The 16,873-nt window shown below is 53.1% G+C and overlaps 6 protein-coding genes across 6 annotated transcripts; 5 read left to right on the forward strand and 1 right to left on the reverse strand.

Moving 5' to 3' along the window:
* Positions 1-720: 720 nt before the first annotated feature.
* Positions 721-4,489, forward strand: PV07_00809 (uncharacterized protein). Its single transcript, XM_016387295.1, has 4 exons — positions 721-1,182; positions 1,238-1,423; positions 1,810-3,188; positions 3,247-4,489. The coding sequence occupies exons 2-4, from the start codon at positions 1,387-1,389 to the stop codon at positions 4,246-4,248; spliced, it is 2,418 nt and encodes an 805-aa protein (XP_016254223.1). The 5' UTR covers positions 721-1,182; positions 1,238-1,386; the 3' UTR covers positions 4,249-4,489.
* A 464-nt stretch (positions 4,490-4,953) lies between these two features.
* PV07_00810 (uncharacterized protein) lies at positions 4,954-6,999 on the forward strand. Its single transcript, XM_016387296.1, has one exon. It carries the CDS (start codon positions 5,656-5,658, stop codon positions 6,064-6,066), a length of 411 nt encoding a protein of 136 aa, XP_016254224.1. The 5' UTR covers positions 4,954-5,655; the 3' UTR covers positions 6,067-6,999.
* Positions 7,000-7,283: 284 nt separating this feature from the next.
* Positions 7,284-9,788, forward strand: PV07_00811 (uncharacterized protein). The gene is made up of 2 exons (XM_016387297.1): positions 7,284-8,378; positions 8,428-9,788. The coding sequence occupies exons 1-2, from the start codon at positions 7,913-7,915 to the stop codon at positions 9,585-9,587; spliced, it is 1,626 nt and encodes a 541-aa protein (XP_016254225.1). The 5' UTR covers positions 7,284-7,912; the 3' UTR covers positions 9,588-9,788.
* PV07_00812 (uncharacterized protein) lies at positions 9,674-10,734 on the reverse strand (the record flags this gene model as incomplete). The annotated part of the gene is made up of 1 exon (XM_016387298.1): positions 9,674-10,734. One exon carries the CDS (start codon positions 10,732-10,734, stop codon positions 9,991-9,993), a length of 744 nt encoding a protein of 247 aa, XP_016254226.1. The 3' UTR covers positions 9,674-9,990.
* Positions 10,735-11,380: 646 nt separating this feature from the next.
* PV07_00813 (uncharacterized protein) lies at positions 11,381-14,105 on the forward strand (the record flags this gene model as incomplete). The annotated part of the gene is made up of 9 exons (XM_016387299.1): positions 11,381-12,545; positions 12,605-12,692; positions 12,745-12,787; positions 12,839-12,859; positions 12,908-13,041; positions 13,091-13,124; positions 13,183-13,211; positions 13,390-13,465; positions 13,578-14,105. 9 exons carry the CDS (start codon positions 11,381-11,383, stop codon positions 14,103-14,105), a joined length of 2,118 nt encoding a protein of 705 aa, XP_016254227.1.
* Positions 14,106-14,786: 681 nt separating this feature from the next.
* Positions 14,787-16,378, forward strand: PV07_00814 (uncharacterized protein; the record flags this gene model as incomplete). Its single annotated transcript, XM_016387300.1, has 4 exons — positions 14,787-15,249; positions 15,355-15,767; positions 15,840-15,904; positions 16,042-16,378. 4 exons carry the CDS (start codon positions 14,787-14,789, stop codon positions 16,376-16,378), a joined length of 1,278 nt encoding a protein of 425 aa, XP_016254228.1.
* Positions 16,379-16,873: the final 495 nt, after the last annotated feature.

The following is a 16,873-nucleotide window of genomic DNA, read 5'->3' on the forward strand; positions in this document are numbered from 1 at the left end:
CAAGCTTCCACTCCTGCCGATTCGGTGACAACAAGGTATTTGACTCAAAAGGATTGATAGGGTTGGAAGGCTTGCGATATAGTTGTGTTAGAGGCTTGCTTGTTGCTCGGGGTTGCCGGATTTCATTGAGCGGTGTCACATTAGTGATGCTCAATCCGGAGACTCGACCCAGGGTCCATCGACAGGGGCACGATGCTTGACCAGGATCTGGATGTTCTGCACGTGGACTGATAGATCGCACGGAGAAATAATGACTGCATTTTTGACGAATTGGCAATTTCCGGGACTAGGGCAGGGACTACAGGGAGACGTGGTATGAGGATGGTGGAAGAGTTGAGGCTGCAGGATTGAAACGAATCGAAAGGGGCAGACGGAGGCGCAGGTCTAGATGCGCTCAACTCCCCTCGCCGCCTCTGCCACCTCCACTCACCTTCTGACACTAGACCATCCTCAGTCCAAACCACGCTCGCTTTCTTCCCATTCAGCTCGAACTCTCGCGCAAGCACCCCAAGCCCATTTCGCGCCACTGGGAATGAAGAACGCCATTCCGTGCCCAAATCCCAAGGCTCTGCAGCTGCAAGCCAAGTCAACCATCGAAGCCTTAGGCCAATTGAACGGCTTGCTAACTTCGTGTTCAGATGGTCCTGTTGACGCCCTGTTTCTGGACCACCGACCCTTGCGTGCGAAAGACGCCATCTTCTGCCCTGGTTCAATCCATCCCCATTCCCATGGCGCGTGAGTTTCTCGTCCTGCAAGCCTCGTCCGCAGTCCGCAGTCCGCGGCGCCGTATGGCTCCCCCGGGGATGAACCACGAAACTATTTCTCGGGCGGTCGAACGGCGCATCCATGCCCATCGACTCGTCTCGATGCTTTGATCCTTATCTCGTTCTGGCCCGCCATTTCGCAGTCCGCTTGCATTTGTCTGGCTGTCTATCCCTGAATCAAGAACTATGTACGTGGTACAGCCCGCCATCCACAACGCCTACAGCTGTGAGACCCAACCAACACGGGGCTCGCTTGCATCAATCTGGTCGAAGTATGCACAGGCCAATACGAGCCATTATCGCTGCAGGCAGCCGGCTTGCAGGGCAGCAGTCCACAAACGTACGAAGTGCCTTTTGGGACTTTCGTAGAGCATCTTCTACCTGCCAATAGTCTGGGCTCAGCCTCAGCCTTCAAGAAGCGAGTCATTTCCCAGACTTTCAACTTTTCCTCCTGCTGATCTTTTCGCCCTCAGATTCGCTTTCATCTTCCCCTCTTCTTGGTGTCTTATTTACGTCGAAGTCCTCGAAGCCGCTTCAATGAGTTGATACGGGACCACTATTTCCCTCCTAATTTTCAAACACTGACAACCAGAATTGCGGCTGAGAGCGTCGAGCCGATACCATGGATGTTATGTCGGTTGAGGCATGTGTTCAAGCGGGTGAGCTTAATTCCCTTACCTCAACCCCCTCTGCTCGTCGATGTTGCTGCGCCTTCAAAAAAGATGACTTTCAACCTCATCACCCACCCTTCGTACTCTGAAAGGTACTCTATATGACGGAGGTCTTGCCTAAATCGGTCAATGTTCCGCACTGCTGGGACAAAGCGCGCGCGGAGCCTCATCATTGTTGCTACCTCGATTAGGCTACACCAAGGGTGCTATTCTGAGACCAGCTTGTGCAACACCGTCCATTAGCTGGACTTCCTTTACGACCTAGGAGAGGGGGCTCCTGCATCATCGACATGTCCGAAGTCCGGATGCGGGATTGCTGTGTTCAATCATGCCAATTGTCCCCGAAATCACTCACTGACTCGGCTCGCATACAGTTGTTGGTGCCTACCGCGATGCTTCGAAGTTGGTGCAGCGGCTCAAAAATAAACAAAATGCTTCGGAGGAGTTCATATTGCCAGAGCAGTTGACGAAAGATTTCGAGGACTCTCTGTCACTGGGATGTTCCGCAGTCCAGAGCTTGTACGACCACGACGTTCGTCGTTTTGGCGAGACCTACGCCCGAGGGGACGCGATCGCCCGAGAACAGATGAAAGACATCCTCATCAATCTGCAGCAAGCAGTGATCTCGCATCTGCGGGAAGTCTTCATGGATGAAGCGATGTTGGACCTCCACATGTTAAAGGAGACATCGGATGATTGTCGGGTCAATGCAACTGTGTGCCTAGGCCAGCTGTACCAGCGTATGTCGACGGCGACAGCGGCAATGAAGCAAATATCTCGTCCATATGTCGATGACTCGGACAAGGTCCAGTTGCCTGGATCCCTAGCTTATTCAAGCAGCCGCAGTACGCATTCCTCGTTCGGTGGAAGACCATACGACAGCCAATCAGCCACATCCTACACCACATACAGCTCAAGGACGGCCGTGGGACACGACCGCAAACCATCTGGTGGTTTGGCGCCGCAACGGAGGACCTCCATGAATTCAGCATTCTCTTACACGAGCGAAGCCCCCAAGAGCCGTACGCCTGGTGAAGACAATGTGCCGGCCCTCCCTTCCCCTATGCAGAGACAGACAAGCCAAGGCGCTGTTGAGACTACGCCCAATGGTTTTGGTGTGCCCCAGCAACTGGAGGACAGGGCTCCTTCAACAAATACTGATCCGCCACCATACAGACCGGCCTTGACGGGGCCAGTCTACACGAGTGATGAAAAGGGACAAAGGTTTCCAAAAGAGTCCAGCTTTTACCAGTCGCCAGTAGCAGGCGTGCATAACCATGTGCCACAGAACCCTTCCATGGAGCGCAGTCCTCGAATAGCGGATGATAACTCAGTCTCCGTGCCCGTTCTCCCAGCCCAGGTCCACGAGCTTGACCACAATGAGCGCCTCGAGACACAACACACACAAGAGCCGGACGTGACAAAACAGAACATGTCCACGAATATTTCATTGAACCAGCGACAAGCTGTTCCTTTAAACCCTGACTATAGCACATTAGAATACGTTGCCACGTTAGAATCTCGAAGCCGCCCTCCGGCAGCTCCAGCACCAGAACAACACTACCAAAACTTTTTGCAACAACTGCCTCCCCACTTACAACAGCAAGTGCAGCATTCAATGTGGCATGGGTACCAGAACCAGCACATACTACAAGGACAACCGATCGTCAACTCGCCTGTCTCAAGACCCCAGACCAGCAACGCAGGGCCCGAAATTTTACCCGCTGTCACAGATCCCCTTTTCCAACAAAGGGTAAGTCAAATTCCAGCAGACCGGAGGTAGCGAGATCTAATTGTGTTGCTCTCTCTAGATACCTACCATTCCCTCAGTCCCACGGCCGCTATCAATACGGTCTACCGGTTCGAACGGATCAAGAATGGGGTCATTTGCGGTACGCAAGGGGATACCTCCGGGTATCGCTGATGCAATACACAAACCTGCACCCTCGGCCCTGGAGACCCCATTCAATAGCCTACCTCGCTATGTGAAGCCGAAAGTGCTCGATCTCGCCGACAGTGAGCAGATGACCACATTGAATAGCCCGACTTCGCCGACAGGACAGTACACGGATAGCACCTCGGACAGCATTACAGTGAAATCCACCTCTGAGAGTGCATCGCTTGAATCTACGATGCGGCTCGCACCGGTTCGTGCAGGTTCACCTCAATTGCAAATAGCGCGATCGCAGCTCAACTTACCGAGTGAGTCGAATCTTGCTGGATTCTGCAAGGGTGCTGTGAGGCAACAACTTGGCGCACGGAAAAAGGGGTTCTCGCTTGAACACCGGAAGGGGCCCAAAGGCCAAGAATACTTTTGGCGGTGCACCAAATGCAACTTCGAAGGGCCGGCATTAGTGTCTAGGGCGCTGCCGAGCGGCGGACGTGGTTCGGTCAAGACGGAGAAGACGTACGATACCAAAGTACGATATTCTGAGGGAGGTATCAAATATCGGTGGAATCTACTCGCCAAGTGCCATGTCTCCAAGAAGTTGACGATCGGCGATACAATGAACAACAGCGATGTGTTTGCCTGTTATTTCTGTTGTGTGGAGGGAGTTGCCAAAGGCTGGATCGAGGACGGAGTGTCGTCGCAGCTGGCCAGGCTGGGCGCTTTCGGAGAGAAGAAAGCGACAACGGTCAATGTGACACCCACATTCACTGGACTGCAAGCGTTCCTCGCACATCTGGAGACGCACCGGCTTCCGAATCGCACTCCGGGGTTGATTCCGTCGAATGAGATGTATTGCATCGTGGGCAGAGTTGCCCATGACCAAGAAGAATTCGACTTGAACTTGCCCCCACTGGGGGCATGAGGCGAAGGGAGTTTTGATATTGAAGAAAAGATTTGACGGCGGGTGGACCCGCAGCGGGTTTCAGGATAATGGTTCGGAATCCATGACGAAACGACTGTAGAGGTTACAACATCCAACAAATATTATCTGGGATAATCAGATGGGGCCGCGAGAGGGGCCACCATGAGCAACACCTCTTGAATATCATGCTCCTCTGGGGTGTTTTCTTTCTCGCGTATCCTTCGGCCTTCTCTTTTCTCGAATCGCGGCCTAGCCGGGGATTGCTTAGAGAACGAGAGGACACGAGGGTCATGAGGATCGAGCAGTACGAGGAGTGATCGTTCTGAAGAAGAAAGAGGGGCGCGTTGGGCGGCGAGCCCGGATGAAGCGGAAGGACGAAAACGTTGTCAGGGAGAGGTCACGACGAAGGGAGCTTCTGGTCGAATGACTCGCCGGGGGCCAAAGTGCTTGTTGGTGCGTAGTCAGCAGGCCGGAAGCGGTAAGTTTACACTGGAGCGTCGACATCATCTGAGGGCAGAACAGACAAGACGACGACGAGAGAAATATCACATCATCGTACATACAAGCGCACCGAAGCGGCAGCGTGGGCAGTAGTAGTGGGCAGAAGAGCGAGGAGGGCGCATTCAACCTTGAGCCGCATTTTCCGGATGAATATATTGGGCGCAGGGTCGCTTGGTCGCTTGGTCGCTTGGTCACGGGCTGAACCAATGGTTGGTCATCCAGCGTCTCCCGCAAATCCGAGTGATGCCGGGCCTTTGCCTGTTTGCCCTTGGCTGCCCTGGCTGCCCCATTTGCCCATCTTTTTTTCCCTCGTATTCTTTTTGGCGCATGAGCATTGGAGGCCATCCCAACCGGGTGGTATCGTGATCAACTCCCATAAATGAGAGGCAGAGCATCACCTCCATCTCTTCTTCTCAGACGCCCTCTGCCTTCTTCCGGTGCTCGACACCTCTCGACTCGCCTGAACCTGTTCGCAACGGAAGCCCTGGGACGGAGCGTGCTCTGGTACAAGGTGCCTGTAGACTTCCGATCCGTCAGCAACTCCATCCACTCGCCGTCCCGCGCACCCACCCAATTGATCACCTCTCCCTTTCCAGCCTCGTTAAAATCACCACAATCCACATTCCTCACGGCAATCCTGGGGTCTGCGCATCGATCTAATCAATAACCTTCTCGTCCCATAATTTCACCTGCTCCTGCAACAAATCAAACGCCTGGTCGTCGCCTCTACCATTTCCTCTTCCGGGAATCCTCTGTGCCCACCGGAGCAGGTCCCGTCAAGGCCGAATCTGCGATAGAAAAGCCCTGCGACACGCGAGCTGCTTCGTACAAAGCCACCATTGCATCCATTAATCCCCTACCTACCTGCCTCCTACTTTCCCTCTGGCCTCGTCTTCTTTTCTCACCATGACCTCCGACTTCCACCATTCTCTCGAGCCCTTCCCTCTCTTCATCGACTCGGCTCCTCCCAATTCGGCAAACTACTTCTCCTCCCCCATGGCCATGGCTGCCATCCAGCTCCTGGCCACCACGAGCTCTTCCTCCTCCCACGACTCCCTCCGCAAACCTCTTGTCTCCATGCCGGTGAAGCTATCCAATTACATCCGACTGCGATACTACCAGTATGAAGTCACCTTCGGACTCTATGTTATGACCCCTGCCGAGAAACTCGTCTTCAACTCGGCCATCCTGGTCGCTTTCGTTGCCTTACTCTACGCGCTTTTCTGGGGCTTTCAGCCATTTATTGTCAATACGCTCTGCAGGCTGATATACTACATAACGGGTTCTTTTTCCAGTGCCCCGCAACTGTGCTCATGACAACGGCTGATACGGCATCATAACTTGCTACTCAACTGAACGCTGGCTTTTTGGCATAAGAGGGCGAACAAGGTTGCAAGATGACTGCATTATCCAGAGAGCCAACACGAATGACAACTAGAGTCACTTCCGCCACCCGGTACACTCGTTCTTCGACCCGTGGTGATCCACGAACAAGTTGGCTCGATCTCAACGAAGATCAACACGGAGGACCCCTCCGCCTCGACCGGAGCTGCGTCATTTTAGCTCAAGCTTTGGCCAAGGGAAATACCCTTCGAGGTGCTTCTCATCATCAAGTGCTCGATTGACGAGACCCTTCATGTTTTGCCTCGGCGGATTTCAACGCGTTCGCTATATGCCACTTTGGGATTATTTCAACTCCGAACCACGAAGACAGGATATTTTGGGTTTCGATAACGGTTAGCAAGAGCTAAGTGAAGTGAGCGGACGCGTTTTTTCGGATTTTATATGAGCGAAGAGCACTGCTCGTGATCGACAGGCAAATCATAAGAGGAGGTCTCAGGCACTGTGCAGGCTATCGGCCGTACATGTCATTGGGCTGTTTGAGAGTCACCATGTCGTCTGACTTGAAGTGTCGATTCTCTTACTTGTGGCAGCCCTTTTTTGGAGGATTGCCTAGCATTCAGCCTTTTGCAGGCATTACGAGCCCCACGAACAGGAAAAGAGATATTGTTACAAAACAAATGATAACAGACTAATATAATGTCCAGCAAAGACTTCATGTACTGAACGATTCCCGTTGATTCATTGGTTCATGCAAGTATCCATCACGTGCATGCTTTCGTGGTCGTCGTATTTCCTGACGCGTACTCGATAGACCTGCAGTGAGCATCAAACAGAGTTGGTCGAGGACGCTTGGGGGCACTTGGGGGCACTTTCGGGCACAGTCAGGCACAGGTGCGAAACTTGGAGGAGCAGCACCCTGCGCACTCGTATTTGTATCTAAAGTGTAGGGCGAAGCAGGGGGGTGGAGTCTATTTTTGAAGCATCAGAATACAAGGGTAGATCCGATTGCAGGAGAGGAACTTGTGTCGGACGGCAGCCATTCACGAGCCACGGATGGCCGCGTGACGGTCTGCATTGGGGCTGGTGCGGGCTCACTAGGCTGTGGACTCCAGCGACTAGGCTTGTTCCTGAATCTTGAGACACGCCTAATTCCACGCCTACGCTTGAGCCATCCTCCGCCTAAACAACTGCAAACATTATTGCTCCTCGTACTCGTGTGGCCACACTCCTTCCCTGAGCCACGTTGTTGTGCGTAGGTGCGGTGCGCGGTGCGTCGGAGGCACTGCAACATCCAGACAACCCTCAGCTGCGACCTTCATTCACTCCCTGGTCGTTTGTTCTCCCACTTTCTTTGAAAACACCTACACTCCTTTGAACGCCAACCCACAGTCTCTTCGCCGATTAATCGCACCCATCTCATCCCTTTCAAGGCCCGAATTTCCACCTCAGGAATCGCTGCTCGCTTCTTTGCCAGAAGACAAACCACCTCTCCCTCGCTCCACGATCTCATCGATCCGCTCCTCGGGCATCTGTTCAACCTCGCAGATTATCAAAATCGTGACGACAGTGCGGGCTCCATTGCCACTGACACCTTTATCACCTCGCCGAACTCGAGCTCCCTCCTTCCATCGATTTAGAGCTCGTCAGGAATGATGGTGGTTCGGATCTAGCAGCAATCTCGTCCCCTGGGCGTCACACCTACGACCCTTGAACAGTCAAAGTTTCTGACACACAGTCAATATTCAACGCTCGTTTGCACTCCTTTCGTTCCTGCCGTGGAGCAACTCAGCGCTGTTGCTCTCTCCTCTCTACACCCACCATGGCTGCCAACGAGTACTATCAAGAGCCTCATATGGCTCAATCGTCACAGTCAACCCGACCGCAAAATGAAAGACCGCTCTCGCATATCGCTTTCGTTTATAATCCTAAACACGGCTCCTCCAGCCTCGATCAGTCACGGCTCTCTCAAGCCTACAACGCGAGACCGATGTCTAATTTCTATGAACCCTATGACCCCACGAGACAGTCTGTACATTCGGACTCGATACCGCTGAAGCACCAGTCAAGAATTAATACAAATCAAGATGGGTCTGACTGGCGGAATCAGTCCACACAATATCCTCCCTCTCCCGACTCAAATTCGCCACAGTTACTGCCAGATTCAAAAGGGAGGAGGAAGATGGAGGGATCATTTGCAAACTTTTTTAAGGGGAAGATACCATGGGTTGTGTACACCCTAAGTTTGATACAGATTACGGTTTTTGTTGTCGAAATAATTAAGAATTGTGAGTGCGACTATCCTGGGTGTTCACACTGCATGCTGACCGAAACAAGCGATCATTACAGGTTCCCCCATTATGATCAAACCGCAATTTAATCCGATGATTGGTCCTTCGACTTATGTGCAGATTAATATGGGTGCTCGATTTGTGCCTTGTATGCGGACCACTCCTGGAGTTCAAGACAGCCCCGATCCTCCTACCTGGCCATGCCCTAATACCACTACATCCGATCCGAACTCACCGAGCAACCACTGCGATCTCAAAGCCCTGTGCGGCTTTTCTGGTTTCAATGACGAACATCCGAATCAATGGTTTCGATTCATCATCCCCATGTTTCTGCATGCTGGGCTCATTCATATTGCATTCAACTTACTTTTGCAACTCACCATGGGGCGTGAAATGGAAAAAGCAATCGGCAGCATTCGGTTTGCCATTGTCTATTTCAGCTCGGGCATCTTTGGTTTCGTCTTGGGAGGGAACTTTGCAGCCACAGCTATTGCATCGACTGGAGCATCGGGCTGTCTTTTCGGCATTCTTGCTTTGGTTCTTCTGGACTTGATCTATGGCTGGAACGAACGACGTCACCCTGTCAAAGATTTGATGTGGATTATGGTAGATATCATCATCTCCTTCGTTCTGGGACTGTTGCCCGGCCTCGACAACTTCTCTCACATCGGAGGCTTCCTGATGGGTCTTGCGGCGGGAATCTGCCTCCTCCATTCTCCCAACGTCCTTCGCCAGCGCATCGGCGAATCTACCAGCCTCAACACGAGCTCCTACCGAAACGTTGGTTCAGAAGCAGATGTGAGTGTCAACCCCAAGGATCCCATGCTGGCTCATTCATCGTCATCTCCGATTGCTCCCAGAGCCGGACCGGCCGCGACGGCCGCGCCAGCCAATGTGGCTGCCTTTGCCAAACAACCGGTCGGATTCTTCAAAGGACGAAAGCCCTTGTGGTGGGCATGGTGGCTGTTTCGATTAGGGGCATTGATCGGCGTCCTGGTGGCATTCATTGTGCTTCTCAACAACTTTTACAAGTACCGCGACACGTGTTCATGGTGCAAGTATCTGAGTTGCCTGCCAATCAACAACTGGTGCGAGATCGGGAATTTGCAGCTGAGCAACTCGACGAGCAATTCCACGAATTTGAGTCGGAGAGCAGGGCTGTTGTTGATCGATGAATGGGAGGCAAGAGGGTTGAATATGATATGAGACATGAAGTTGCTTTGAAGCGAGAATTAAAAGGTCTCTTTGGCATAGGCGAGAGTATGAGATTCATTCATTCATTCATTATGACCTAGTCCAACAGCACTACGGGGCAATTCGAGGGGATCTCAACTTTCTGGTTGTGCCCAGCAAAGCTCCTTCTTTAACGTGATACAAAGGGCAGCAGCTCTGGGTTTCGACTGCGCCTATTTTCGTCCCTTTGGTATATAAGGTGTACTCCGTCCTTGACCGAAGCCGGAGAGAAAAATCGCGAGTGTGGTCTTGCAACACGTCCTTCCTGGGGCGCGTTGATGTGCACATGGGCCCGTTGAACTCGCTTTGCTCTCTCCGTCTGTGTCCATCGGTGTCTTGAAGGACCGCGGATTCCCGAACCACACGGCGTAAGTACCTAGCCTTCCACCACGAAGTAACAGTCGTGTATTATCCCGCCGTTGACCTCGGGCACCAAATCCTGCGGACAACAGCTCATGACGACGATACAACTGACCAGCGCTTCGAATGCGACTTGGCCTCCCTTCTCGCACACCGTCGGTTCGAAGCTCAACGCCCCGCCGGCAGACCGGTTGCTCTCATGCAGCGCCTTGGGGAGCGGCGAGACGGGGATGTTCATGAACAGGTTGAGCGGGTCCGGGACGGTTGACGTCGGCGTGTTGAACGGCGCCGGGAGGGTGTAGCCGGGGGTATCGCGAGAAAGGGCCATGCGCAGATTGTCCGAGCAGTTGGCGTGGTATTGATCCGGGGCCACGCCCAGCTGGTGATACCGGTGGATGTCGCACGCCGGGATCAAGGTGTCGTGGATACAGCCCGAGCTGTCGCTGAGGAATTTGAGGATGGGGGTGCGCCGGTTCGTCGCCAGCGTGCACGGCGCGACGGGGCTCAGGCTGAGCAAGGACGCCCGCGTGTGCGGCATCGACAGGTAGGTGGTCAACTCTTTTGGGGTCAACGCAGTAGCACTAGGTGCAGCAGCAGCAGCGTCGTCCGAAGGCACCTCAAACGCCCAGAAGTCGATCACCTGGGTGCCATGGGTGTTCGTCACGATCAGTCTCTGGGAGGGAGACAGAGGAACGGCAACGGACGAGCGAGCAGGGACGGTGTGAGTGGTATTGGGCGGATAGGGAGTGGGAAGAGTCATTTTGGAGGGGGCTCGAACAATAATAGACGGATATGACAGAGCGTGAATGAGGCCCGAGGGAAAATACAACAACAAGAGTTAGAAAAGATGGGAAAGAGATTGGCACATTGGCTATATTGAGACTGTCGCCCCCCAGCTCGCCCTGGGGAGCGGGAGGAAGTCTTCTTCGTGAACGAGGTCGTTGATCTCCGTCGAGAGGAGAACGAAGGTCTTCACCAAGACAACAGGGACTTCCGCGTGTCCATCTCGAGGCAGACGGGATGACAGCTCACTGGTCGTAGAGCCGATGGAGTCGCGGTGAGAGGTACAGATGCTGCTAAGCACTATCTGGGTGCTGGGAAGCCATCTTTGGAACTGTAGGAGTGTTTGACAGCGGTCATGGACCTTGGTAGAGGTTGTAACGAAAGTAATGGATGACGTCATTCGTTGCTACGCACGATGACGATCTGGTCCACCGGAGGTTTTCTACGGCGAGCCATGCGGCCAGTCTCGGCGTGTATCAAACTCCTCAAAATGGTACTCCATCCACTGAAACGCCTATGACGACCTTGGAACCCAATATCACAACTTGCGAGCGTTCTTCTTTTTGGACTTCCTCCCACAATGACGCAGATCAATCCCACCGGCTAAGACCAGTCCTACCTCCATGCGTCCTCGTGGTCTTCGGTTCAATCTCAAAAACTACGTCGACGCCTCGATGGCGAGCCTAGACCCTCAAACTCCCCGGTCCGGTAAATTCCAACCCTGGGGCCAAGACGATGTGCCCATCATCGACTCGCGAGAGAGCTTTTCCGATGTCGTCTTCAAGCTGTCTTCCTACATTGCCAAAGCCATCGACGCCGCCTACACTTACGAACAGCTGCGCACCACCAGTGCTGGACAATCGTTGAAACCCCTGATTGCGTATTTAAGTGGAGACTGCCACCATCCCGCCATCGTGGCTGCATTGCTGGCGGCGAGGTATCTCTTCACCAACGCCGACGCTGACGCAGACAGCGCGTTGAACGAGTCCAGAGCCCTTGCCTGTGAGCTCGTGGCGTGGCAATTTCTGACCTTCTTGTCGGAGAAGGAGCTGATCGATTACCTTCTATACGAACTGCCCCAGGATCCGGACGACAATGCACGGCAATCCCCCTCCGACTCTCCTGCTAACACCCATGGCGCGAGGGGCAGTCGTCGTCACCTCGATGACGACCTCGCAGACGAAACTTCGCCCCTCATAAATGCCCGGTCCGCCGAACACGGTACGGTTTTGCGGCCTCCCAAACGCGCCTCCTTCGACCACATCCCGGGCGCTGGCACATCAAGCACGTTCCCGGGTGACGAGGACGACGCGTCGCGGAGAGCCAACCTAGACGAATCCATGGCGGGCATGAATTCCCTGGAAATCGCTGCCATCGCCGACGCAAAGAAGTTCCTCTCGCAGAACCCTGTGCAGAAGATCGTTGAGGACATCTGGAATGGCGACGTCATCTTTTGGGAGAGTCTTTCGGTGCAGGCCGTCAAGAAACCCCGAGTTTACAACAAGCGAGTGGCCGATCCGTTTACCCGCCTGAGGGTGCCCAAGTACCAAAAGGCGTTTCAAATTAGCTTCTTCCTCGCCTTTCTGGCGCTGTATTATGCTGTTCTGGTGGAGCGAGATCCAAGCCACATTACAGCCACAGAAACAGTGTTGTATATTTGGATCGCCGCTTTTGCCTATGATGAATTGGGCGAGATCAAAGATGCGGGCCTCATGTTCTATCAGACCGACTTTTGGAGTTTGTGGGATATTGCCATTATCGGCGTCAGTGCGGCTTTTGTTCTTACACGTTGGTTTTCCCGAGAACCCGGCAATGAAGGATGCTGGTGGAACTGACCATTCGTCTAGGGATCATCGGTCTCATCAGAGATAGCGACTATATCATCGATGTTGCATTTGACATCTTGTCCATGGTGGCACTGTTCCTCGTGCCAAGGTGAGCATTCATCACAAAAGGATTGCTGTGTTAGAAATGCTCACGCGCCCAGGATATTCTCGGTTATGAGCCTAAACCCATACTTTGGAAGCCTGGTAAGTCATGAAGGTCGATTAATTGGGGTGAACTGACGATGTGCTGCGAAGATACCAGTCTTGAAGGAGATGGTAAGCCTCTGCCCCGCCACGTTAGAGCGTACACTAACGATGCCACAGACAAAAGCATTTTGCAAATTTTTGCCCGTGATTGTGGTGCTATATCTCGGATTTTTGACTACTTTCACTATGCTGGCGAGAGATCGGATGACCCTGAACGAAATGTCATGGCTCTTGATCAAGGTGTTCTTTGGGTATGAAGACAACTTTCGGTTTCAAGAACGCCGCTGAAAAGAAGAACAGGTCAAGCTATCTCGGGTTCGACATGGCTGTCAAGGTATGTAAATCCCCACGTGTCGACTGATGAGGCTGTTGACTGACTTTATCGGGCTCAGATCTCGCCGTTATTTGGATATACTTTGATGTATGTGCACACTGTCTCCTGGCCAGCTGCAGCAATCTCTTTGCTCCAACCAACAGGCTCGAACCTCGGCAGAGGCTCTGTCATTCTAAAGTGTTGACAGCGGATTTTCCCAATTGGGGATGAAGAGAGGCAGCCTTGGTGTTGGTTGGAACGCGAGGCTAACTTCACATTTTCGCAGGCTGATTTTCGTCTGCTTGACCAATATTCTCCTCATCACTTCGCTGGTGTCCTTGGTATCCAATTCACTTACAGAGGTACGTTGAATGAAGGTGGCTTCGTCGTCAGCCGCGGCCATCCATCAACCCATTTAAGCGCCTAGGGGAATTGGACTAAAGAAGTGCCGATGCTAATTGGTCTCGATGGCAGGTCATGGCCCACGCGCGGGAGGAATATCTCTTCCAATACTCGATCTATGTTCTCGAGAGCAGCACTTCCCGCCGGCTAACCTATTTCATGCCGCCGCTCAACCTGTTCCCTCTGATCGTGCTGCGGCCACTGCGGCTTGTCTTACCCTCAGAGGAAGTCCGTCGAATTCGGATCTTTGTCCTCAAAGCCACCCACGTCCCCTTCGTGGCGCTGATCTGGGCGTACGAGAACTCTAGGACCATGATCTCTCGCGCTCATCCCACAATTTCTCGCGCGCCCCACTTGACCAGCCGTCCGCTAAGTGCTGGCCGGCTCAGTCTCGAGGGCACCCGAGATTTTGTCAAGTCACCAACGACGCGGCGAGCGCTTAATGAGACATCTTCGACTGTCACGCCCGATATGGCTGCGTCCACCACCAAGTCTGCCTTGGGCACAGCTGACAGCGCAGAATTGATTGCTTTGGTCCAGAAGTTGAGTGAGCAGGTCGACGGGCTGACCGCAATGGTCGCTGGTCAGAAAAAGGACTGACCTCCTGACACCACCTCACGAGAAGAGGGGGCACTAGCAGCGCGGAGTCCCCTCTACGCTGATCCAAAACGTCTTTGATGAGACAATTCACCTCACCAGCTCGTTACTACGACATGTCCGCGAATGGGAGAACCCGGGTGCACGCAATGGTGCCCCGAATTGCTTGCTGCTGAATGGCGGACCACTGTTTCCTCGAAGTCTAAGCATCTAGTTGCTCCACCGTCGGCCTCTGAAGGAATGTGGGCGATGGAGAGTTTACGCCACTGTCAAGCTGCGCCAGGGTAGTCCTCCAAGGGCTGTCTCTTTCCCATTGGAGCCGGAAGGGCAGGGCTCTGCCATTGCCCCTCTGGACTAAATCCTGTCCTGCACCGGCCATCCTATCGCGTCAGGTTGCTGTTGCGCTAGGTAGAGAGTTGCATCCAACCCCGAAATCTCAGAGAAAGCCTGGGCGGCTGCTTAGGCCGTAGCATATGCTCGTGGTACAGTGCCGATGGGAAGGCGATGCTGTCGGCTCTCTGGAATGGGAGGATAAGATGATAATGGAGATGGTGCCATGGTCTTAGCAGCCACTTGATGGTCGTTAGATGGAATGCAATCTAAAACATCTGCCATCCCCGCGGGTGTGCCAAAGCTAGGATCCCTCTCCAGACGCTCCTTGTGGACGTGGTTTGTGTCTTCGCCATGGATATGCCTTGGGGACCTATTGTCAATCACGAGCACCCTTCGTTTGATCCAACACTGGCGTCACCCGAGCTGTCGGGCAACTATCCTGCATACTTCGATCCGCACTGCGCAGGCTCCCACACTGACAGCTCAGAGCTATCGAACACTCCTTCTCATTTCTCCATTCCGGGTCAAGAACGGTATGTCTCCGCCGCGTTCGGTATAGACACCGATGATATTGAGAACTTCTGCGCCTCCCACTGCGAGGATGGATGCGCTTTTCCCCAGCCGTGGCAAGTGTGCTTTCAGTCTATGGAAGGTACAATCTTACAGGACACAACACAGCCGGACATCTCTCACACCGCTTCGAGCTTCGAGTCATGGTCTCCAATGTGTACCTCGGCCAGCCACTCTTCTGAGGCGAGCCATTTAGCGTTTTGGGACGAGACAGGAAGACAAGATTACTCCATGATCATGCCAGGTAAGTTGCACTTCCTTGAATGCTTCGACTTTTGCATAAGCGCTACTGCTTCTTGTGTTGTCTGAATCTACGATGGACAACATCCTAACTCACCGCCTCGATCAGGGTTTCCTGTATATTCAGACCGTCCACTTGACCCAGAGACCGATCCAACGTCACCAGAGCCGCAGAAATTTAGGAAGAAAAGAGCCAAAGGCCCTGTCATCTGCCCGGTGTGCAATAAGACCTTGGAGAAACCATACCTCTTACGGGAACACTTGCGAGAGCATGGCGATCAATATACTTGCTCGAGTTGTCAACAGACCTTTGCTGAGGCGGGAAATCTGGCCATGCACATGAAAATGCACGAGGCTGGACCATACGTGTGCCCAACCTGCACCAAAGAGTTCCTCAAGGCGGCGAACTACCGGAGGCACCTCAAGTGTCACGACGAGAACCGCCAGAAGAAAAAGTGTCCTCAAGAGGGCTGCGACAAGACATATGCGTTTGCGGGCTGCTTGAACCGGCACATCAAGTCGGTATGCAAACCACCTGAGACCAGTTGTACATCTCGCTGCGCTTGACACTGGGCTAATTCAAGACTCTGCTAGCACTTTGAAGACTACAGGTGTGGCGACTGTCAGAAAACCTTCAATCGGTCGGATTTGAGAGATAGGTGAGTTTCCTGTCTCGCTCTTCGTCGTGTTTCCGGTATTTCGTTCTCCTTCCTGATGGCAATGCCTCGTTTCTACGTGTTCTAGACCCAAACGAAGATGACTGCCTTGTCGAGTGTTTTGCTAACTATTTTACAAGGCACCAAAGCAAGCACTGCCCTAAAGCACGGGTGCGAAGAGCAGCCGAGAATCCTACATTCCTGCAACCTCTATATTCACAACCAGAGCCGCCGCAGGAGTGCCATCAGGTGGACGAGCCGTTCTATATGCCTGTACACGTCCAGATGCCCGCACAGAACTTGATCATGTACCAGCAACCCAGCACCACCATCCAGGGCTTGATGTCGGAACACTTGAACCAAGTCCAGGTCCCGACGCCAGCAGCTTCCCTGCGACAGCCCACTGCGCAAATGGGACATCAAGCATTCAGCCCTGAACAATGCATCGGAGATCAGCCACCGGGTTATGGACTTTAGATTGCACAGATCGAGGCGGCCAGAACTCTGTTTTCCGACTCACATTACGACTGTTCACGAATTCTCTTCTCTGAATTTCTTCGTGCGTATTTGCCTCTTCATACGCACATGGTGCTTGTCGCCGGCGACGTTCTGACGGGGGGATGCATCTGCGAGAGTGTTCACCGCCAATCATACATAAGGGACGACCGAAGGAAGGGAGAGTGCAATGGGAATGGAGTTTTGATCATGTTGGTGTTATTTACTGCGTTGGGAGTCCATTATCTGGTACCTACCAAGATATATTTCCCCTGCATTCTCAACCAAATACCATACATAGTCATTGGTCAATGAATATCTTCATCCAACTTTTGTGCCTTTACGTCCCGTGATGAGGCCTTGGAGAGAAAGAGAAAGACTTGCTATCCGTGGCATGTCAGAAAACAAGATTTAAGATAGAAAAGAAGAAGAGGAAAATAGGGGGGGGGGGGTGGGGGAAGCATCAAGTGCTATGTA

The sequence above is a fragment of the Cladophialophora immunda genome (assembly GCF_000835495.1).
Source record: "Cladophialophora immunda strain CBS 83496 unplaced genomic scaffold supercont1.1, whole genome shotgun sequence".
Lineage (NCBI taxonomy): Eukaryota > Fungi > Ascomycota > Eurotiomycetes > Chaetothyriales > Herpotrichiellaceae > Cladophialophora > Cladophialophora immunda.